General features: G+C 37.0%; 1 protein-coding gene across 1 annotated transcript; it reads left to right on the forward strand.

The window, feature by feature from the left end:
- Window positions 1-4,299: 4,299 nt before the first annotated feature.
- cul5a (cullin 5a) lies at window positions 4,300-22,782 on the forward strand. The gene is made up of 19 exons (XM_073817306.1): window positions 4,300-4,348; window positions 8,974-9,083; window positions 9,178-9,277; window positions 9,356-9,532; window positions 9,973-10,114; window positions 10,200-10,345; window positions 10,440-10,520; window positions 10,721-10,814; window positions 12,295-12,425; window positions 13,295-13,402; window positions 13,650-13,714; window positions 14,115-14,247; window positions 14,350-14,481; window positions 14,979-15,102; window positions 15,440-15,615; window positions 15,696-15,857; window positions 17,914-18,032; window positions 18,125-18,248; window positions 20,458-22,782. Exons 1-19 carry the CDS (start codon window positions 4,325-4,327, stop codon window positions 20,650-20,652), a joined length of 2,343 nt encoding a protein of 780 aa, XP_073673407.1. The 5' UTR covers window positions 4,300-4,324; the 3' UTR covers window positions 20,653-22,782.
- Window positions 22,783-24,407: the final 1,625 nt, after the last annotated feature.

Here is a 24,407-nt window from a genome sequence, read left to right on the forward strand (position 1 = left end):
TCATTAACAACTATCACTAAACAAAAACAGCTGTGGATCATTCAGGTAACAACACAGTAATAAGAATCAAGTGTATGTACACTTTTGAATAGGATGATTATTTTCTCTTGTGGACTATATGTAAATATTTTTTAAGTGAAATATCTTATTCAGGTCAGAACTAAATAAAAAATAACATGCATTTTGTACGATCCCTCTTATTTTAGTAAAATAATTAACATTTCGTAGATTCTGCAAGGTGTATGTAAACTTATGAACACAACTGTATATGTATAATTTTAGACAAACATGACTGATTCAGACTCCAAACACAGATTTGTTCAGTAGATTCACAACCAATGAACTGCTCGTTCAAAAGCCACACTCAAATGCTACCAGCTTATGCTAAAGTCAGTCTATGGTGGCAGAAAAAGCCACCAAAGCAGTTGTGCACTTTAAAAAGAATAGGCTTTAGTGAATGAAAGAAGTGCAAGAATGATTTGTTCACTTAAACACACAGACTCATTCATGAACCACTAAGTGGTTCCTTATAGTGATGCTGGCCTTAACAGACACCATTACATGCACACACACAGATGACGAACATATATGTGCACCAAATGAACATTAAATGGTAATAGAGAAGCATTTATTATATGTAACATAGAGCTTATGCTGCTCTAATTGACTTACAGCTGATGATGTCGTTGTTTACATTTAAATGAGCCTCAACATTCTGTGTTAGTACAGCAGCTTTAGTTGACATTTAAAAAAAATCAACACAACTAAACCTTTGAAGCCTGATTGCTCACATTTTAAGCTCTTCACAACTTTACAGTTTGGTAAATTTTATCAATTTGTGAAGTCTTTCTCGATTCCTCTTAATGGAGCATCGCCAACTAAGAAGATCCCGGGCTCTTCCCACACACCTGAGGGGATTCATAGTGGAGGCCGCCTTTTCCATTCAAGGCCCCTGTGAGCTTTCACAGCTGGCAGCTGCTATCAGGTTAGAGCACAATTACAGCTGCACCTCTGCCAAAGCTGGAAGTCCCAAAGGTTTGGAAAAGCGCTACGTGAAGAACGCTGCTGTAATCCCCGACATCCAGCCAGCAGCCTCTTCAGTGGACGTGTGTCAGGCACCTCTGAGTCAGCCCATCTCCATCCACGGCCACAGCATACAGGCCTACCAGGACATTTACCGGTCTGTAGCCGAGCCAATGATAAAGACACGCTGTGGTCGACGCCGTCCCTACAGCCTCGAGCTGGGACTGAAGATAAAGCAGCGCCTGTGGGAGAAGCTCAGCTGCCCATCACTGCTGGAGACTGAGCAGCCTGCAGGACGTGTCCTCATCACTGAAAGCTTCTCCAAAACCAGCAGAAGCTTGGCTCCACAAATCCACGTGGACATCAGTGAAGAGCCCCTGCCTGAGGAACCCCAAAGAAAGAAGGCCAGACACTGAGTCATCATAGCGTCACATGGAGCATCACATGGAGGTCACACAGTGGGGCCTGGTATGTAAATACTGTATATAGTTCTACAATATCTTAATAAACTAAGTTTCAGTTTGTAGTTTTTGTTTTTAGCACATGGCTGTATTTTTGGTGATTGTGTTGGTATGCGGTTCCTAGGATGTTCCAAGCAGGTTTGTATTGCGGTTTTGGTGTTTTTTTTGTGCGTTGACATGCGTTTGCCGAGGTTTCTGCGTGGTTGTTAGTGTGTTGCGTTGCGGTCGCTTGTCCCTTCTTGGTTTTTCACACGTCATTTCTTGGTTGTTCGGATGTTTTGAGTGGTTGGTTGACATGCGGTTGTTTTAAGCAGTTGAGTTAGGTTAGTTTCGATTAGTTAGGTGGTTGTTTGGATGTTTTGAGCGGTTTGTTGACATGCGGTTGTTTTAAACAGTTAGGGTTAGGGTCCTTCACATGGTTTGCAGCTTGACGTGCTGTGAGGGCTTGTGTGCATCGGCGATGCTGAGAGCTATGCCACTGGTAGTTCACAACTACTGGTAGGGTCACCCATAGTGGACAGGTCTCAGCTGAGATGCCAGACAAAGACAAACCACCTGATTATGGACATCAGGAGATTGGCCTGATGTTCCTGGTAGAAAATCACAATCTTATAATGATGGAAGCAACATCAGATCTGAATGGAAAAACTGAATATATATGTGGAAGTCATCGATGGATTGATGAAAGCAACCGTTTGAACACAACAAGGCCCTGCTGAAACAGGGTAGCCTAGGCTGGTTGGCTAGTTTTAGCTGGTCAACCAGGCTGGTTTTAGAAGGGTTTTGGCCACTTTTTCAGTCAAGCTGGGAGACCACCAGGTGACCAGCTAAAACCAGCTACTTCCAGCTTAAACCAGCTATGACCAGCCATCCAGCCTTGACTGGTTTTAGCTGTTTTTTCCAGCAGGGGGAAGGTAAAGATGATACTAATATTAGTAAAACGAGGTAAATGGTCATTTGAACACAGACAAGCAATGAAAATTGAGGTAAGTAATTAATTTTGCTGTGAAACAGGATTATGTAATATCAAAGACTATAGAATATCCAAGACATGTCACTCATATAGTAGTGAATGGGGAAAAATGTAATGCTCATTATGGCCGTGAAGCGAGTATTTATATACTTTTTAACCTCAAATGCTCGTCTTTTCTAGCTCTGTGTGTACTCTGTGTAGAGATTAAAAAGTATATAAATTGTAAATGTTTTTTGAAAATAATCGATCGTTTCGCTTCCTCAGCTGGGATCATTTAGAGCCCTTTTGAAGCTGCATTTATGCTGTATTTTGGAAGTTTAAACTCGGAGACACCATAGAAGTCCATTATATGGAGAGAAATGTTTTCCTCAAAAAACACTGTATACGAATCGGACAGAAATAGGTCAGGGATTTTCTTGATTCAACAGAATTGACGCTTTTGGACAAGCCTGGTTATCCGCTTGATTCATTTACTTGACTTCTTCAGTCTGACTATTTTAACTGAGAGCAGAATAACTAAGTTGATTCTTATGTACTCATTTTTGTTTTAAGTATTTTTGTGTGTGTGTGTGTGTGTGTGTGTGTGTGTGTGTGTGTGTGTGTGTGTGTGTGTGTGTGTCTAAATTTTGCAACCAAATTTCCTCGGGAAGTTAAATAATTAATAAATCATTTAAAAGCTGAATAGATGAAATGCTAAAAACTAAACTTAATGGAAATATTTTACAACTTAAATACCGTCCGTCACATTAAAAAAAGGTGGTTTTATTAATTTAATATAAAAAAATCAGAAAATCAATACAAATCAGTTATATTTTAAAGTCAAACATTTTTTTATTCATTTTTTAAAAGTCTCTACTGCTTGCAGTGCAAGCCTGCGTTTATTTGATCCAAAATACAGCAAAAGCAGTAATATTGAATATAAAATAACTGCTTTCTAATATACTTTAAAATGTAATTTATTCCTGTGATCAAAGCTAAATTTTTATCCAGACTTCAGTGTCACATGTTCCTTCAGAAATCATTCTAATATGCTGATTTGCTGCTCAAGAAATATTTATTATTACTATCAATATTTAAAACAGTTGAGCAGATTTTTTTTTTCAGTTTTCTTTGATGAGTAGAAAGATCCAAAGATCAGCATTTATCTGAAATAAAAAGCTTTTGCAACATTATACACCATACTATTTAAAAGCTTTGGATTCAGTATGATTATTATTATATTTTTTAATTAATTAAAAATTTTGAAAAAAAAAATTTGAAATTAATACTTTTATTTAGCAAGGATGCTTTCAATTGATCAAAAGTGATGTAAAAGACGTTTATAATGTTTTATTTCAGATAAATGCTGTTCTTCTGAACTTTCTATTCATCAAAGAAAAAATTCTACTCAGCTGGTTTCAACATAATATTAATATTTAACAGCAAATCAGAATATTAGAATGATTTCTGAATAAATGACATTACATAAATACATTTTAAATTACATTTTAAAATATATTCGAATAGAAAACAGTTATTTAAAAAAAACAGTTATTTTAAAAAATATATATAAAAAATATTTCTAAATATTGCTGTTTTTGCTGTACTTTGGATTAAATAAATGCAGGCTTGATAAGCAAAAGAGACTTTTTTAAAAACATTAAAAATCTTACTGTTCAAAAGCTTTCGACTTCTCGTGTATATGTATTTTATGTATATATTTGTATATTAGCTGGAGCGTATTTGCACTGAATCGATTTATAAACAAGTTCTTTGAAACGAACTATTCGAGAGAATCCATTGGCAGAAATGAATCCGAGATCCCATCACCAGTTCTAATATCGAACCAAATCTCGCGAGAACGGACGAGGGGATAAGTTAAGGAAACATGGCGATGTCTAATTTGTTAAAGGTAAGAGACACTTAAGCTCAATGCCTCCAAATTTCCCACAAACAGTCACAAACCCGTGTAGACGCCTATAACCTTCAAACGACTATGTTGTACCATTGTGATTTAGCGGCTTGTTCGGACTCTTACGTGCATGTCCAGTGAGTTTATAAGAGAGTCTTGCAGCCTGTGTTTAGCTAGCAGGCTGTGAGCTAGCTGAGATTAATAAAGCCAATAATCACAATAATACTGGACAGCATGCAGACGAGTTAAAGTCATAATTTACTTCGAATAGGTGTTGAACTTCAGTATTATGCTGTTTATAAATATATATCATAAAGGGACATGTTCCTGATGACAGTTAGCACGCATGTTGCTAGCTTGGCCAGTTATTAAATGACACTGAGTGTAATGACTGAGCTAATGAAATATAATGTGAATGTGTGCCGTTATCAATATAAGAGTTTCGTGTTGTAGTAAGCCACGAAAAGATTCACATGACAAGTCACTAGTGTCAGATATTATGTGAACTTGAAATATGTGAATAAATCATTCAGGGAATATGAATTAGAGAGCAGATACACATTCCATGTGTATAAATGATGTTTGATTGTGTAAAGGTAAATACAATGGCTTTGCCTTAAAATCTAGTGAGTTGCCTAGCTAGCAATTGAGGTCAAAAGTTTACATACACCTTGAAGAATCTGCAAAATGTTAACTATTTTACCAAAATAAGAGGGATCATACAAAATGCATGTTATTTTTTGTTTAGTTCTGACCTGAATAAGGTATTTCACAAAATACATTTACATATAGTCCACAAGATTAAATAAATGACCATAAATAACCATATACAGTATATCTATATGACACAAGAACTGACTCTGTAACAGCTGAGTGAAACTTTCATCTGAGCATGTGACACTTTTAAGCATTATAGTACTGCATATCGAATATCGCATTATTTAATGAGCTATCACATATTGCATTTTTCTTCATCATCGCACACCCCTACTTTTTTAGTTTTATTTTTTTGTTTAGTGATAGTTGTTCATGAGTCCCTTGTTTGTCCTGAACAGTTAAACTGCCTTCTGTTCTTCAGAAATTCTTTAAAAATTCTTTTTTTCCCCCCAGCATTTTAGTGTATTGAACCCTTTCAAACAATGACTGTATGATTTTGAGGGGACTCACATGCAACTATTACAGAAGGTTCAAACGCTCACTAATGATTCAGAAGGAAAAACAATGCACTTTTGGAATTTGAAGATCAGGGTAAATTAACTTATTTTGCCTTTTGGAAAACATGTAAGTATCTTCTGTAGCTTCTGAAGGGCAGTATTAAATAAAACAAATATGATATTTAGACAAAATAAGAAAAATGTACACATCTTTTTGTCTGTTCAAAAGTTTTCACCCCTCTTAAAGGAGTAGTTCACTTTCAGAACAAAAATGTACAGATAATGTACTCACCCCCTTGTCATCCAAGATGTTCATGTCTTTCTTTCTTCAGTTGTAAAGAAATGGTGTTTTTTGAGGAAAACATTTCAGGATTTCTCGCCATATAATGGACTTCTATGGTGCCCCCGAGTTTAAACTTCTAAAATGCAGTTTAAATGCAGCTTCAAAGAGCTCTAAACGATCCCAGCCGAGAAAGAAGAATCTTATCTAGCAAAATGATGGGTTATTTTCTAAAAACATTTATAGCTTATATACTTTTTAATCTCAAACGCTCGTCTTGCCGAGCTAGACAAGACGAGCATTTGAGGTTGAAAAGTATGTACATTGTAATTATTTTTAGAAAATAACCCATCGTTTTGCTAGATAAGACCCTTCTTTCCTCGGCTGTGATCGTTTAGAGCTCTTTGAAGCTGCGTTTTGGAAGTTCAAACTCGGGGCACCATAGAAGTCCATTATATGGAGAGAAATACTGAAATGTTTTACTCAAAAAAACATAAATTTCTTATGACTGAAGAGAGAAAGACATGAACATCTTGGATGACAAGGAGCTGAGTACATTATCTGTACATTTTTGTTCTGAAAGTGAACTACACCTTTAATGCATTGTGTTTCCTTCTGAAGCATCAGTGAGTGTTTAAACTAGAGATTGGGGAGTCGACTCCAAAAGAGTCGATTCCTCGACTCTCACTAGCCCTAGTGTCGGAATCGACTCCAGGTCAGGAATCGACTCCCAGTGTCGAGTGTTTTTTTCAAGTTCAACACAGCAACAGTTCATTATAACGAAAAGATTATAATGAATGTAAAGATACAGAAATTAAAACAAAAAGATAAAGAAATGAGAGGAAAAAATAAGTAATGCCAGGAAAACAAAGAACAAGAGAAAGAGAACTCGGCCAGTAATTCAGATGAGCTGTCGAGGTTAGGAATTTTTGCAACAAATATTTGTTTATATTTAACGTGCCTATTTAACACTTATTTAGGCTACTTTCTTATTTAAATGTATTATTTCTTTTATTTTAGCATTTTGTAGGCTGCTTGTTCACCGACGGAATTGCTAAAATAAACACGCATGATTGTGAATAATGTTTGAGCCTCATTTATTTATATATAAAACACAGCACCACCGGCGATGGTAAAAATCTGCCACCGTCACAGCCGTTCCTACCCTCCATAAATACGTGCACTACATGTTGAATTTAAATCTAAATTTAACATTCAACGACAGATGTTTCAGTACAATGAACGTTTTTTGCGCTGAGTATTAATTGTCTCCCTGTCTGTGTTCTGTGTTCCAGTCTGACTCGCTCATTCAGTAGCTAAAGATTTAAACTTAACACAGACAGCCAGAATGGACTTTTATGCATAAATGGAAATGCTCGTGTGAATGTATGACATTTACAGATAAGGATATGACCGTAAACTGAAAGTTTTCATGCTAAGGGTTACAAACGGATCTCAAAGCGCCTCACAGGGCAAGCAATTACGCTATAAACTTCAAGTTTAAAATAATGAATTCTCATGTTTTGGGCAGCTTGGATCAGGTAACTCTCCTGCAGCATCTCAAATGCATTTTTAGATGCGTTTTGTCTATAGAAATGCGTCATTTTTTAGGGTCGTAGGACATACGAGCGAGAAGTGAGGAAACGAGGAAGCATATTGAGACGCACCTTCTGAATCCTGACCCTATTTTAATTCAAAGTAAATGGAGTCGAGGAGTCGATTCCACCGACTCCAAAATTAGGAGTCGGGAGTCGGAGTCGACTCCAAAAAAAACGGAACCGAACACCCCTAGTTTAAACCTTCTGTAATAGTTGCATATTAGAGTCCCTCGGTTGTCCTCGGTGTGAAAAGATGGCTCTCAAAATCATACAGTCATTGTTGGAAAGGGTTTAAATACACAAAAAGCTGAAAAACCAAAGAATTTGTGGGACCTGAAGGATTATTCTGAAGAACAGCTGGCAGTTTAACTGTTCAGGACAAACAAGGGAAAAAACAGCTGTGGTTTATTCAGGTAACAACAGTATTAAGAATCAAGTGTGTGTAAACTTTTGAACAGGGTCATTTTCATAAATTCAACTATTATTTTTTCTTGTGGACTATATGTAAACATCTTTTATGTGAAATATCCTATTCAGGTGAGTACTAAATAAAAAATAACATGCATTTTGTATGATCCCTCTTATTTTAGTAATAATTACCATTTTGCAGATTCTACAAGGTGTATGTAAACTTTTGGCCTCAACTGTAGGTAACATTTTGGGTATCATAGATGTGTTCAAAACAAAAGTGATGTAAATAATAGTAAATATTGAGTCATAAACTATCAGTTTGATTAAAAACTTTATATATTTTGAGATCTGTTTGTGGTGGACATGACATTTTAAACAAAATGAAATGGTCTTATTTTTCTTGTCAGAATGAATTAGCTAGCATAGATTTATCTTAAATTCGTACCATTAAATAGTAGTATTACACTTTTTGAGTAATTGGAAATTATGGACAATAACTTTTAATTTACCTTGCTTTTTACTTTTTTGTTTTCTTCACGTCACATATTTTATTTAAAACTCTTAACTCTCCTTGGTAAACCGGTACAACATTAAAAAAAAATTGATTTTATGTAATTTATAATAATGATTTTATATAATTTAAAACTGATTTAAATATTTTATAATTTTCTTGTAATAACAAAATTGGTATATAATTTTTTTAAATAATTAAAAAATTACTTTTTTTAAATGCATATTCATATTTTATGATTAAAAGTCTAGGTCTGGTTCAAAGATGAAACAATGAAATCTATACATAAAAGGCATTTGCAAAACATGTTGAAAACTAATATAACAAGAAAAAAAAAAAGAAATGAGTAATTAATAGTAAGACAGTCACAGTACAAAAAGTACAAATAATACTTTTGAAAAAAATTAAATTGTTCAGTTTGAATAAATTTTTTATTAAAAAATAAAAATCAATCCCCAGGACATAAATGGTTCTTACAGACATTAGACGTCAAAGAAACAGTCAGCTGCTTGCCTTCTCAAAATGTTTTTCAAAGCATTTACAATAAGGCTTCAGATTTTCTGGGTATGTTTAGACCGAGAGGGGTCTTCCATAATGTCTGGTTCATTGTGAATGCATTCACGCTCTTGTTCTCTAACCGTCTGTGTCCTCTTCCATGTGTTTTTGCTTAGAACAAGGGTTCCCTCCAGTTTGAGGACAAGTGGGATCTTATGCGCCCCATTGTCCTTAAGTTGCTTCGCCAAGAGTCCGTAACTAAGCAGCAGTGGTTTGATCTTTTCTCGTAAGGCCCCTGAATTCAGATCTTTTTATATCCTACACATTAACTACAGTCTGAAATGCTCAATCTATCTTCCCATTCTCTTCCGTTCTCACAGAGACGTTCATGCAGTTTGTCTATGGGATGACAAAGGACCAGCAAAGATCCACCAGGCCCTCAAAGAGGACATCTTAGATTTTATTAAACAAGCTCAAGCGGTAAGAGAGCTTCAGGATTATGTTCAGGTTGGTGTTCTTCAGTAGAACCACGTCTTATTGTTGATCGTTGGATTTTAGCGAGTGCTCAGTCACCAAGATGACACGGCGCTCCTCAAGGCTTACATCGTGGAGTGGAGGAAGTTCTTCACACAGTGTGACATTCTTCCCAAGCCGTTCTGCCAGCTGGAAATCACCCTGATGGGCAAACAAGGCAGCAACAAGAAGTCCAATGTGGAGGACAGCATTGTTAGGAAGGTGAGCGGCCCTTAATGCATTGTGTTTTCTTTTGAAGCATCAGTGAGTTTGAACCTTCTGTAATAGTTGCATATGAGTCCCTCAGTTGTCCTCATTATAAAAGATGGATCTCAAAATCATACAATCATTGCTGAAAAGGGTTCAAATAGACAAAAATGCTGAAAAACCAAAGAATCAGTGAGACCTGAAGGATTTTTCTGAAGAACAGCGGGCAGTTTAACTGTTCTGGACAAACAAGGGACTCATGAACTATCAATAAACAAAACAAAACAAAAAACAGCTGTGGATCATTCAGGTAACAACACAGTATTAAGAATCAAGTGTATGTAAACTTTTGAACAAATGTAAATGTTCTCTCCTGGACTATATGTAAACATATTTTATGTAAAATGTCTCATTTTGTCTGATCCCTCTTATTTCATTGATTTCTGTTCTCACAGCTGATGCTGGACACTTGGAACGAATCTATATTCTCCAACATCAAGAATAGATTGCAGGATAGTGCGATGAAATTGGTCCATGCTGAACGGCTGGGAGAAGCGTTCGACTCGCAGCTGGTCATCGGGGTCAGAGAGTCATATGGTGAGATTCACTCCAGGTTTTTCTTCGTATTGACTCAATCTTTTCATTCTTGAAAACTGAAAGTCTCTTACAATCTCTTTCTCAGTGAACCTGTGCTCCAATCCTGATGATAAACTGCAGATCTACAGGGATAACTTTGAGAAGGCCTACCTAGACTCCACGGAGAGGTTCTACAGGACCCAGGCGCCGTCCTACCTGCAGCAGAATGGAGTTCAAAACTACATGAAATATGTACGGCCTGCCAGATTTTAGACTAAATTTATGACTCCAGCTAACACTCTGCAATTGTGTTTGCAGTCATATATTCTCATGTCTCTGTTTACAGGCAGACGCTAAATTAAGAGAAGAGGAGAAACGTGCACTACGATATTTAGAGACAAGGCGTGAATGTAACTCTGTACAAGCAGTGAGTATATGAATTGCTTTTAAATAATACTACATGTGTAGAAATCGAGCATTAGTCATTAAAATATTTTAGAGTTTTAACACGTAAAATATAGTCAATGTATTATTACTTTTAAGCTTTTCAATATTTAATATTTAATTTAAAATTAAATCATATAACCAAACCAGGTATTTTAGTCTGAAATTGTTTTTTTCCCTCAGCTTATGGAATGTTGTGTGAATGCACTGGTAACATCTTTTAAAGAAACGATCTTGGCTGAATGTCCAGGCATGATCAAACGGAACGAGACTGACAGTGAGTATTCGGCTACTTTGAAATTTTATATTGGACAGATATTTAAAATTACCAATTTAGGTTTTATATACACTACTGTTTCAATTTTTGGGTTCTTTAGGATTTTTTTTAGGAAATGATTTGATCAAAAATACAGTAAAAACACTAATGTAATATTATTACAGATTAAAATAGCTGTTTTGTATTTGAATATATTTTTCAAAAAATGTAATTTATTCCTGTTATGACAAAGATAATTTTTCAGCATCATTACTCCAGTTATCAGTGTCACATGATCCTTCAGAAATCATTCTAATATGCTGATTTGCTGCTCAAGAAAAAATTGAAAATGTGTGCTGTTTTTTGTGGAAACTGATACTTTTTCAGAATTTTATAATGAAGAGAAAGTTCACAAGAATAGCATTTATTTGAAATAGAAATCTTTTGTAACATTATAAATGTCTTTACTGCCACTTTTGATAAATGTAATGCATCCTTGCTGAGGCATTATTTTTCTTAAAGGATTAGTTCACTCCAGAAATAAAATTACCTGATAATTTACTCACCCCCATGCCATCCAAGATGTTCATGTCTTTCTTTCTTCAGTTGAAAAGAAATTAGGGTTTTGGAGGAAAACATATCAGGATTTTTCTCCATATAGTGGACTTCAGTGTGAAGGGTTGAAGGGCCAAATTGCAGTTCCAGTGCAGCTTCAAAAGGCTCTACATGATCCTAGCCAAGGAATAAGGGTCTTATCTAATGAAACAATGTGTCATTTTCTAAAAAAAATAATAAAAATGTATATTCTTTTTAACCACAAATGCTCGACTTGCACTAGCTCTGCGTCCACGACTTCACACATAATCATATTGGAAAGTACAGACCCAGTGTTTACAAAGCGAACGTGCAAAGAAAGTCAAACGCCAAGAAAGAATAAAACAACGATGTTGGATGATTTCAAAGTTGGAGGGGAAATTTAGATGCAGTTTTTTGCCCTACTCTACCTTTTTGAACCGAAGTATACAGATGAAGAACTAACCATGTGTGACCTTTCCAACGTGATTACGTAATGCGTGAAGACAAGCATTTGTGGTTAAGTATATAAATTAGTATTTTTTATTAGAAAATGGCTGATTGTTTTGCTAGATAAGACCCTTATTCCTCGGCTGGGATCGTGCAGAGCCCTTTGAAGCTGCATTGAAACTGCAATTTGGACCTTCAACCCGCTAATCCCTATTGAAGTCCACTATATGGAGAAAAATCCTGAAACGTTTTCCTCGAAAACCTTCATTTTTCTTTTCGACTGAGGAAAGAAAGACATGAACATCTTGGATGACATGGGAGTGAGTAAATTATTAGGACATTTTAATTTAACTAATAATAGTAAACACATTTTTTTTAATCAACCCAAGAATTTGAACAGTAGCGTATTTTCCTCAAAGATGGACTTTGCATACTATGTAACCTCTAAATATAAATGTTTAAATCTCTTCTTCCACAGAGCTGCACCTCATGTTCTCTCTCATGGATAAAGTGCCCAATGGGATTGAACCCATGCTGAAAGACCTGGAGGAACACATCGTCAGTGCTGGACTGGCAGACATGGTGGCTGCTGCCGAGACCATCACAACTGTGAGTGGAACATTTGCAGAATTATTATATACTTTATGAGCTTTGTGAATTTTAGAGCAATAGCTCATTTTTGTGATTCACAGTGTAAATAAAGGATAACTGATTAAAGTATTAGTTCACTCCTGAATTAAAAATCCCTGATAATTTACTTACCCACATGTCATCCAAGATGCTCATGTCTTTCTTTCTTCAGTTGCAAAGAAATTAAGTTTTTTTAGGAAAACAAGTTTTTTTTCCATATAGTGGACTTCAATGGGTTGAAGGTCCAAATTGCAGCTTCAAAGGGCTCTACACAATGCCAGCCGAGATATATAGGTCTTATCTAGCGACACGATTGGTCATTTTCTAAAAAAGAACAAAATATTTCTATACGTTTTAACCACAAATGCTCATAACCACGTTGGAAATGTCACATGTGGTTAGTTCTTCGTTTGTGTACTCCAGTTAAAAAAAGCTTCTCTTCATAATCGTCCGACATCGTTGTTTTACCTTTTTTTGTAAAGAGCGTTTGACTTTCTTTGCACCTTCACTTTGTAAACTTTCCTACGCAAATGCATAAATTTGAGCTAGTGCAAGACGAGCATTTGTGGTTAAAAATTATATACATTTTTGTTATTTTTAGAAAATGGCTGATCGTTACACTAGACAGAACATTTATTCCTCAGCTTGGATCGTGTAGAGCCCTTTGAAGCTGGATTGAAACTTCAATTTGGACCTTTAACCCGTTGATCCCCATTGAAATCCACTATATGGAGAAAAATCCTGCAATATTTTGCCATAAAAATGAACATCTCTGGACGTTCGTGTTAGGATAGACCCTCAATTATTAGGGAAACCTTGTCTTAACGTTTGTGTATGTTTCTCCTCAGGACTCAGAGAAGTATGTGGAGCAGCTCCTGACTCTGTTCAATCGATTTAGTAAATTAGTAAAGGAAGCGTTCCAGGATGATCCTCGGTTCCTGACAGCCAGAGACAAAGTGAGCATGCCGCCCTATCCATATTCATTCTCACTGTCTTACAGTTGGTCTCAGTAAGTAGCCTGCATGACTAGATCACACCACAGATGGATACCAGAGATCTGTGATGACACAGGAATACAATGGAAGATTATATAATTAACTCCATTTGAAAATGAATTGAGTTGTTTAATATTTAGAAAGAATGAAGAAAATCTCACATACCTTTTAAATAATGCTTAACTTATAGTTTTTAATTTCCCCACAGGCATACAAAGCAGTTGTGAATGATGCCACGATATTTAAGTTGGAGCTGCCAATGAAACAGAAGGGGTAAGTAATGCCTGCCTTCTGGGCTTCTATTTACAGTTCATTTAAGTGCACAAAATAACCTTCTTACAACTTAAATCGATAGTTCACCCCAAAATGAAAATCCTGTCATTGATTACTCACCCTCATGTCATTCTAAACCCATAAGACCTTTGTTCATCTTCAGAACACAAATTAAGATATTTTTTTATGAAATCCGAGAATTTTCTGACCCTGCCTTTCCAGAAACGCAACTGAATTTTAATAATAGTTTTAGTATTTTTGTCATTTATTTTTATTTCAGTTTTAAATATTTTACATCACAATACACTAATTGAAAAGGAGATATAATGCTGTGGCAGCTGGCTGATCTAAAATTATATTGTATTGCATCAGCTTGTATCAGTCATGTTTCTAAATGCAGAGTGGGCCTAAAAACACAGCCAGAGTCAAAGTGTCCGGAGCTGCTCGCTAACTATTGTGACATGCTGCTACGAAAGACGCCACTCAGCAAAAAGCTGACCTCAGAGGAGATTGAGCTCAAGCTGAAGGAAGTGGTGAGGGGTTGTTGTTAATAGTCACATGTTGTTGACTCAATGCTCGTGTTGTTGTTCTCAAAAGTGTTTTGCAATGTAAATACTACTATTTCTTCCCTGTAGCTACTTGTGCTAAAATACGTCCAGAATAAGGATGTTTTCATGAGGTACCACAAAGCCCACCTGACCAGACGTTTGATCCTGGACATCTCAGCGGATAGTGAGATTGAGGAGAACATGGTCGAGTGGCTCAGGGTGAGAATAACAGACAAATGTGACTCTGGACCATAAAACCAGTCATAAGGGTCAATTTTTTTCAATTCAGATGTATACATCATCTGAAAGATGAAGGATAGGACAATATTTGGTCGAGATACAGCTATTTGAAAATGTAGAATCTGATGGTGCAAAAAAATCTAAATACTGAGAATCGCCTTTAAAGTTGTTTAAATGAAGTTCTTAGCAATGCATATTACTAATCAAAAATTAAGTTATGATATATTTATGGTAGGAAATTTACTAAATATCTAAATGGAACATGATCTTTACTTAATATCCTGATGCTTTTTGGCATGAAAGGGAAATAGATAATTTTGACCCATACAATGTATTTTTGGCTATTGCTACGAATATACCCGTGCTACTTAAGACTGGTTTTGTGGTCCAGGGTCACAAATAAAAGTGAATGGAATTCAATTTAAGTGTTTTATACCCTAATGACTCACTGTTTGTTTAAATATGGCATGTTTCAGGAAGTTGGGATGCCTGCTGACTATGTGAACAAGCTAGCTAGAATGTTCCAGGACATCAAAGTGTCTGAAGATCTTAACCAGGTTTTCAAGGAAATGCACAAACACAACAAGCTGGCTTTACCAGGTGACTTACAAGCCCATTTTTCTCTCTATACATGCATATACACTATCTTTTAACTGAGATTGAAAGAAAGTAAAAATGTATCTTTATCAAGGATGCTTTAAATAACTGGTCTCAAACTCAGTTCCTGGAAGGCGACAGCTCTGCACATTTTCATTCCAACCCTAATCAAACACACCTGATCCAGCTAATCAAGGTCTTCAGGATTACTAGAAATTCCAAGCAGGTGTGAGCTGAGCTGGTTGGAGCTAAACTCTGCAGAGCTTCAGTCCCTCCAGGAATTGAGTTTGAGACCTCTGCTTTAAATATATCTAAAGTGATCTCCCCTTTTGTTACCCAGCGGACTCTGTGAACATAAAGATCTTGAATGCTGGAGCGTGGTCACGCAGTTCAGAGAAAGTGTTTGTGTCTCTGCCCACCGAGCTGGAAGACCTCATTCCTGAGGTGGAGGATTTCTACAAGAAGAACCACAGCGGCCGCAAACTCCACTGGCACCACCTCATGTCCAATGGCATTGTGGGTTTATTTTATTTTGATGTGTCATAACTGTAAATGGTTGCAGCTTGCAGCTAATCAGTCTGTGTGCTCTCCACTAGATCACTTTCAAAAATGAAGTAGGGCAGTACGACCTGGAGGTCACAACCTTTCAGCTGGCTGTACTTTTCGCCTGGAACCAAAGACCACGAGAGAAAATCAGCTTTGAGAATCTGAAACTTGCCACTGAGCTGCCTGATGCTGAACTGAGACGAACTCTCTGGGTAAGATCATGACTGGAGTGTCAACACTGAAGCCCATATGTCGCATATAAAGAGATAGTTGAGCCAAAAAATGAAAATTCTGTTAATAATTACTCACCCTCATGTCGTTCCAAACAGCAAGCATAGACAGCAAGGGTCCTACCATGTTCAAGGCCCAAAAATATGGTTCAAATGTAATTTTATGAAACTACTCAAACTTTTTGTGTGCAAAAATAATGACATTATTCAGCAATTTTCTCCCCCGAGTTTCCATCTACCGCCATTATCGAGAGTACCACGACGTTTGCACCTTGTTTGCGAGCAAAGGAAAACATGCGCATACGTTGTGGGTACTCTCTATAATGTTATGATTGGCCCAGAGTAGACGTCTTACGTCAGCACGTTCTAAACTCGTATGTCAGTCTGTATTTTTGAAAAGGTCCCGTTTATTCTTTACAGGTGCATCTCAATAAATTAGAATGTCATGGTAAAGTTAATTTAGTTCAGTGATTCAACTCGAATTGTGAAACCTGTGTATTAAATAAATTCAATGCACACAGACTGAAGCAGTTTAAGTCTTTGGTTCTTTTAATTGTGATGATTTGGCTCACATTTAACAAAAACCCACCAATTCACTATCTTAACAAATTAGAATACTTCATAAGACCAATAAAAAAACATTTTTAGTGAATTGTTGGCCTTCTGGAAAGTATGTTCATTTACTGTATATGTACTCAATACTTGGTAGGGGCTACTTTTGCTTTGATTACTGCCTCAATTCAGTGTGGCATATAGGTGATCATCAGTCTGTGGCGCTGCTGAGGTGGTATGGAAGCCCAGGTTTCTTTGACAGTGGCCTTCAGCTCATCTGCATTTTTTGGTCTCTTGTTTCTCATTTTCCTCTTGACAATACCCCATAGATTCTCTCTGGGGTTCAGGTCTGGTGAGTTTGCTGGCCAGTCAAGCACACCAACACCATGGTCATTTAACCAACTTTTGGTGCTTTTGGCAGTGTGGGCAGGTGCCAAATCCTGCTGGAAAATGAAATCAGCATCTTTAAAAAGTTGGTCTGCAGAAGGAAGCATGAAGTACTCTAAAATTTCTTGGTAAACGGGTGCAATGACTTTGGTTTTCAAAAAACACAGTGGACCAACACCAGCAGATGACATTGCACCCTAAATCATCACAGACTGTGGAAACTTAACACTGGACTTCAAGCAACTTGGGCTACGAGCTTCTCCACCCTTCCTCCAGACTCTAGGACCTTGGTTTCCAAATGAAATACAACTTGCTCTCATCTGAAAAGAGGACTTTGGACCACTGGGCAACAGTCCATTTCTTCTTCTCCTTAGCCCAGGTATGACGCCTCTGATGTTGTCTGTGGTTCTGGAGTGGCTAAACAAGAGGAATACGACAACTGTAGCCAAATTCCTTGACCTGTCTGTGTGGAGGCTCTTGATGCCTTGACCCCAGCCTCAGTCCATTCCTTGTGAAATTCACCCAAATTCTTGAATCAATTTAGCTTGACAAGCCTCTCAAGGCTGTGGTTCTCTCGGTTGGTTGTGCATCTTTTTCTTCTACACTTTTTCCTTTTTCCTCTCTGTTAACATGCTTGGATACAGCACTCTGTGAACAGCCAGCTTCTTTGGGAATGAATGTTTGTGGCTTACCCTCCTTGTGAAGGGTGTCAATGATTGTCTTCTGGACAATTGTCAGATCAGCAGTCTTCCCCATGATTGCGTAGCCTAGTGAACCAAACTGAGAGACCATTTTGAAGGCTCAGGAAACCTTTGGAGGTGTTTTGAGTTGATTAGCTGATTGGCATGTCACCATATTCTCTTTGTTGAGATGTGAGCCAAATCATCACAGTTAAAAGAACCAAAGACTACTTCAGTCTGTGTGCATTGAATTTATTTCATACACGAGTTTCAGAAATTGAGTTGAATTACTGAAATAAATTAACTTTTCCACAACATTCTAATTTATTGAGATGCACCTGTAGGTCCTGTGTATCTTTATTTATAGATGTTGTACCATCATCTTTTGCTTACCTTGTTTTCCCTCTCTTTTTGTACAGTCTCTTGTTGCCTTCCCAAAGCTCAAACGCCAAGTGCTGTTATATGAACCTCAAGTGAGCTCTCCCAAAGACTTCACAGACAGTACATTGTTTTTCGTTAACCAGGAATTCTCCTTGATGTAAGAATATGGTCTCTTCTGCTTGCTCTTTCATTAACTTAGAAATGGTCTTTTTGTTTGGTAATAATAAAAATATGTTTGTTTCTCCTCAGAAAAAACGCCAAGGTTCAAAAAAGGGGGAAAATAAACCTAATCGGCCGATTGCAGCTGACGACAGAGCGAATGAGAGAAGAGGAGAACGAAGGCATCGTCCAGCTTAGAATATTAAGAACACAGGTATGAAACTTAAAAAAGGGGTGTGCGATATACAGTGGTGGACAAAATTATTAGAACATTAGTTTTTTTCACCAGCTATAAAATGGTTTTAAGTCTGTTATTTCTATCTTTTGCGTAAGTGTGTCAGTAGGAAACATCAGTTTACATTTCCAAAATCTGACAACAGCCAGTGCTTCACACAGAGATCTGATCTCGTCATCATCCAGTCTGTCTGGAATGACATAAAGAAACAGAACAAACTGAGACAGACTAAATTCAGAAGAACTGTGGCAATGTCTCCAGTGCTTCAAGAAACCTACCTGCAAAGCTACAGTACTGTTAAAAGTTTTAGGCTCTTGTGTAAGAACACTGTAAAATGATGATGCTGTCAAAAATAATGTCATAAATCGATTTTCTTTATCAGTTAACTTCTTTTAACTAAATTAAATCAACATTTGGTGTGACCATCCTTTGCATTTAAAGCAGCTTTCATCCTAGTTTTGCTGGTAGGTCTCTTGGAGACGTTGCCACAGTTCTTCTGGATTTAGTCTGTCTCAGTTTGTTCTGTTTCTTCATGTCATTCCAGACAGACTGGATAATGATGAGATCAGATCTTTGTGTAGAGCGCTGGCTGTTGCATACAAAAATCTTACTGGATTATTACAGTTAATGGCAAAATGGCTCAATAAACAAAAAGCTAATATTAAGTGAATTTTTCAACACAACAGACAATTAAAATAGTTTCAAACAAAGCAGCAGCAGAACTGTTTTGCATCTCTGATCAACACACAGTGGTGATTCGTTACTGAATCAATCAGCCGTTTGAACGAATTGGTTGAATGAGTGACTCAATGACTTATGCAGTGATCTGCTGGTGATTTTAGCAAGATTTTTTTAACAAATTATGCATTAGTAACTTTAGTTTAAATGCATTCATGTCCTGCATTAGACAGTCTGTGTGAATGCATTTAAATGCCACTTCAGATGCAGATTCTGTGCCACCTCTGCATTGCAAACACAAATCTTATTAATTCTAATTTCTTTTGATTGGTAACAGCCCTATAGTGTCTTACTGTTTGAATTTATTGATTAAATTTAAAGGATTGGTTCACTTCCAGAACAAAAAAATTTGTCATCCAAGATGTTTATGTCTTTCTTTCTTCAGTCGTAAAGAAATAGTTTTTTGAGGAAAATATTTCAGGAATTTTCTCCATATAATGGACTTCTATGATGCCTGTGAGTTTCAACTTCCAAAATGCAGTTACAATGCAGCTTCAAAGGGCTCTAAATGATCCCAGCCAAGAAAGAAGGGTCTTATCTAGTTAAAGATCGGTTATTTTCCAAAAAATGTATATACTTTTTTAACCTCAAATGCTAGTCTCGTCTTGCTCTGTGATGCATTTTGTGCACTCCGTTCAATATGTTGAAAATCTCCCATCTCATTTTCTCCTCCAACTTCAAAATCAGAAGTACCTACAAAGTGAACTTGCAAATAAACTCAAACACCCTTTACAAAAAAAGGTAAAAAAGTGATGTAGGGCGATTTTTTGAAGTTGGAGAGAAAAATGAGATGGGAGTTTTTGGACATACCTTAGAGAGTATGACGCAGAGCTGGAGAAGACGAGCGTCTGTGATTAAAAACTGTATTAATTATAATTTTATTTTAGAAAATAACCAGTTGCTTTACTAGATAAGACCCTTCTTCCTCTGCTGGGATCATTTAGACCCCTTTCAAGCTGCATTTAAACTGCATTTTAGAAGTCACCATAGAAGTCCACTATATGGAGAAAATTCCAAAAATGTTTTCCTTAAAAAAACATGATTTCTTTACAAATTAACATTATGAACATCTTGGAGAGGGTGAGTAAATTATCTGTACATTTTTGTTGGAAGTGAACTAATCCTTTAAAAAATTTGACACAAAAGACGATTCGTACAACTTATTTAGGTTAGAAAAAAGTCATATGCTCATCAAAATATTGTCTAATTATAGTTATTGATAAAATTCCAGAAAATATAGAGATGTAGTTTTTTGTCTTTATCGCACACCCCTAAAATGACCTGTTTGTAATTTTGACAGTAAAAGCCCTATGGTTAACAATAAATTCCCTTACTTTACATTGTGGAAAAACAGGATATTCAAGTAATTATATAGTAAAATGCTGTTTTTTTTTTTTTTACGGCATACTTTGGACTTAATGTCTTTGTTTCTTCTGCCGCAACATTTCAGGAGGCCATCATTCAGATCATGAAGATGCGTAAGAAGATCACAAACGCTCAGCTGCAGACCGAGCTGGTGGAGATCCTCAAGAACATGTTCCTCCCCCAAAAGAAAATGATCAAGGAACAGATCGAGTGGCTCATTGAGCACAAGTACATCAAGAGAGACGAAACGGACATTAACACCTTCATCTACATGGCGTAACGCGGAAACGACTGCGGAGATGATCCGTGACCGTTCTCGAGGAGCGGCGTACCTGTCGAGGATCAGCAGCGGGGGAGGGATGGTGATGTCTCGAAGATACTGCTTAGGCTGCTGGTCTGGCGGCGTAGTCATGAGCTTGTTTTAAACGACAGACAGTCACACATCAGATTAAAAAAAAATTGTATTTAAAAAAAAAACAAATCCCTGCCTTACCTTAAAGTGAAGACACCTGGGATGAGGATAGGAGATATTTAAAAAAATAGGAAAACAGACAAAGGATTCTATTTTTGCCATTGGCCATTGGTAGTCAGTATGCATGGTGGGCGGATTGCCTTTTGTATGTGTACATCTCCAGCAGCATGCGGTCAGTGGGAATGTCACATTCATCCCAGGACTTGTTTGTGTGTGCCGTGTTACGAGTGTTTTTTTTTACCCCCTCCCACATCCTCTGTCTGGACCTCGCCGTGTCCCATCCTCCGCGGGACGAGAGCCGCCCCGTCGTCACAAACACCAGGCCTTGCATGACGAAACCGAGGAGCGCGGGCCACGATGGAGGACTAGCATTAGCACTTTTCACACTCTCGCCACGTCAGCATGGCTTTATTTGGGTTTTTCACATCTTCGGGTTTCGTTTCGACGTTTCTTCATTAAAATATCGCAAAAATTAGATGGCATTCAGATGTCACAGGGTCAAGATGTTTGCGATGTTTTCTTTGATCAGAAGTCAGAAGGTCAGTGTAACGTAGTTGCAATTTCTTTGTGTTCACTACGCTTCCAGATGGGCAGAATTTTCCGTTATCGCTCTCGAATTGCGAATCGCCGAATCGTGATGAGGTGGCCCCACTAAGGTCCTGTAACATGGCATTCTCATCAAACGATTGATTTATTGTCATTGAGCGCAAACAAAGCGGTAAAGCACAGTTACAGGAGTCCGAGTAAAGCAAGCACTGCTCCAACCTCAGGTAAAGTAGGGCAGAGTTGTGCTAACTTTCATTAGCGCCTCGTGGTTCTTGCTAATCACACATTGCCAAAGCAAAGCACAAGAGTGCTGATCTCAAAATCGAATAACGTCGGATCTATTCCAGTTATTGTTTTCCCTCCATTTCTGAGGTTTGATTTCACATTTAGTGGAAAACAGGAAGTCTGGGCTTTTTTGTTTTGACTCAGTATCTATGAACAAAAGTCTGTGCAATTACTGATCAGCTGTTTATTATAATCAAATGAACTGTCTCATGATTATTAGCATTTAATTAAGTGCATAAAGTATTAACTCTTATTTTCCAGGCAGATTTCAGTGTCTGGTCAGTCTAGGATGTTGTTTTTCAGTGGGTTTGGAGTGAGGGTTGAATCGAACGCCAATGTGTTTACTATATATCAGCCTGCAAGTGTGTCCTCAATAAAAAATGACCACGAAAATATCATTTTTACAGGCTGGATTTAATTGTACGTTCATATCTAAACATGAGGACGTCCCAGTGACTTACTGCAGTTCAACTGTCCATCTCCACTATGGCATTTTCTGTCAGTTATGCTTGTTTTGTCTTTTTAATGCAACACAGTTGCTCATTTGTATCCCTAGTGTTTGATTACACACTCAAAATAGTGAAAAGGTTCCCTTTGATTGTACTGAAAAGCATTCTTTATGAGATCCAGATGTACAACAGTGTTTGAGAACATTGTGTTATTTGATTGTCCACTTTATTTATTGATAACTTAAGCATGTTTGAGAGAACGAGTGTGTGTGTGCGAGTTTGTGTGTGTGTGTGTGTGCGTGTGTGTGTGTGTGTGTGTGTGTGTGTGTGCACGCTTAGAAGCCTTTTACAACAGGGTGCTGTTATATCCTGTTACGTTTATGCATTTTCATTTTTGGACTTTAAAATCGATGTTTCTGCTGACTGTATGTTTTCCTCTATCGACTTCTCTAGGTAAACCCATATAATTTTTATTAGGACAAGCACTATGATTTTCATATTTATCAATCACAGTTGGAGTTTGTTGTGTGCTTGTGTTATTCTGAAGCCAATTGGGGATTTCTTTGAATGAAATGCAGTCCCAAAAGCTGAAATTTCAGTTCATTGTAAGTGGAAAGATAATGAAACTGAATAAAAACGGTGTGAATGAATACATGAACGAAGGAATACTATGTGAAATTATGAATTATACTTTGTTTTCAAATTTACACTTTTTTTTCTCTGATGCACATGGTATGTTCCAGTTATAAAGTCTGTGTGCACATCATTCAGTGGTATAATGCAATAAGTGAGCGTGAAACGACGTTTTGAAATCTGTTGATGGAATTTTCTCTAATAAAGTTGCGTACACATAAACACTCACTATTAAGTTGGTTATATTGCACTTAAAATGTCTCATGTGTGAGATGAGGGTGGTAATTTGATTTCATAAACGACACAACGGTATTTTCATCACTCATAATGCGCGCGTACTGTGCGGTCTGTCAGTCCACTAACGTTATATCACGTAGGAGGAGAGGTATTTGCGTCGAAGTGTCTTTCATCACTGTCACAGACTTATCAGTTTTCATTATGTATGATCCAGACGCTGACTGAAATATAAAGGTTTGTAATCAGCTCAGCTCACTTTATCCACCTTTTTCTTTCTGTAAGAGCGGGCGCGGCCGTTAGTAAATTTTATGGGTGTGGCTTCCGATCTCATTTGCGTCCAGCTATTCAGTATTTTTAGCTGTATAAAACATCGTTTTGCTGCTTGATATCGCTAATTGCTTACATAATCAAGCTTTCCATTGACCTATGGTTTGTTAGGATAGGACAATATTTGGCCGGGATACAAATATTTGAAAATCTGAGGGTGCAAAAAATCTAAATATTGAGAAAATTGTTTTTAAAGTTGTCCAAATGAAGTTCTCAGCAATGCATACTAATTAAAAATTACGTTTTCATATATTAACGGTAGGAAATTGACAAAATATCTTTGTGGAACATGATTTTTACTTAATATCCTAATGCTTTTGGCATAAAAGAAAAATCGATGATTTTGACCCATACAATGTATTTTTGGCTATTGCTACAACAATTTCTTTGCTACTTAAAGGAGTAGTTCACCTTTAGAACAGAAAAAAAAAAACAGATAATGTACTCACACCCTTGTCATCCAAGATGTTCATGTCTTTCTTTCTTCAGTCGTAAGGAAATTATGTTTTTTGAGGAAAACATGTTAGGATTTCTCTCCATATAATGGACTTCTATGGTGCCTCTGAGGTTGAACTTCCAAAATGCAGCTTCAAATGGCTCTAAACGATCACAGCTGAGGAAAGAGGGGTCTTATCTAGCAAAACGATCAGTTATTTTCTAAGAAAAAATACAATCTATATACTTTTCTATATCCCTTCTTCCTCGGCTGATCATTTAGAGCCCTTTGAAGCTGCATTTAAACTGCATTTTGGAAGTTCAAACTCGGGGCACCATAGAAGTCCACTATAAGGAGAGAAATCCTGAAATGTTCTCCTCAAAAAACATAATTTCTTTACGACTGAAAAAAAAGACATGAACATCTTGGATGACAAGGGGGTGAGTACATTACCTGTAAATTTTTGTTCTGAAAGTGAACTACTCCTTTAAGACTTTAAGTCACAATTATGAACACCGGTTTGTAGTGCAAACAGTTTTACTGTGTACTGCACGTTTTCTTCTTACTTTCCAATGGATAAATAATGGCTCTTGGTCTACTGTACGAGCCATTAGCACTTTACCAAACTCAGCCATACAAGAATACCATAT

Source organism: Garra rufa, chromosome 14, assembly GCF_049309525.1.
Source record: "Garra rufa chromosome 14, GarRuf1.0, whole genome shotgun sequence".
NCBI classification, from domain to species: Eukaryota; Metazoa; Chordata; class Actinopteri; order Cypriniformes; family Cyprinidae; genus Garra; species Garra rufa.

Excerpts from the sequence above, each read along its gene's own strand:
- cul5a (XM_073817306.1), top strand. The coding sequence starts at position 4,325 with ATGGCGATGTCTAATTTGTTAAAG. Across the intron at positions 4,349-8,973 it reads CGATGTCTAATTTGTTAAAG|AACAAGGGTTCCCTCCAGTT; the intron begins GTAAGAGACACT and ends GTTTTTGCTTAG. Across the intron at positions 9,278-9,355 it reads TTATTAAACAAGCTCAAGCG|CGAGTGCTCAGTCACCAAGA; the intron begins GTAAGAGAGCTT and ends GTTGGATTTTAG.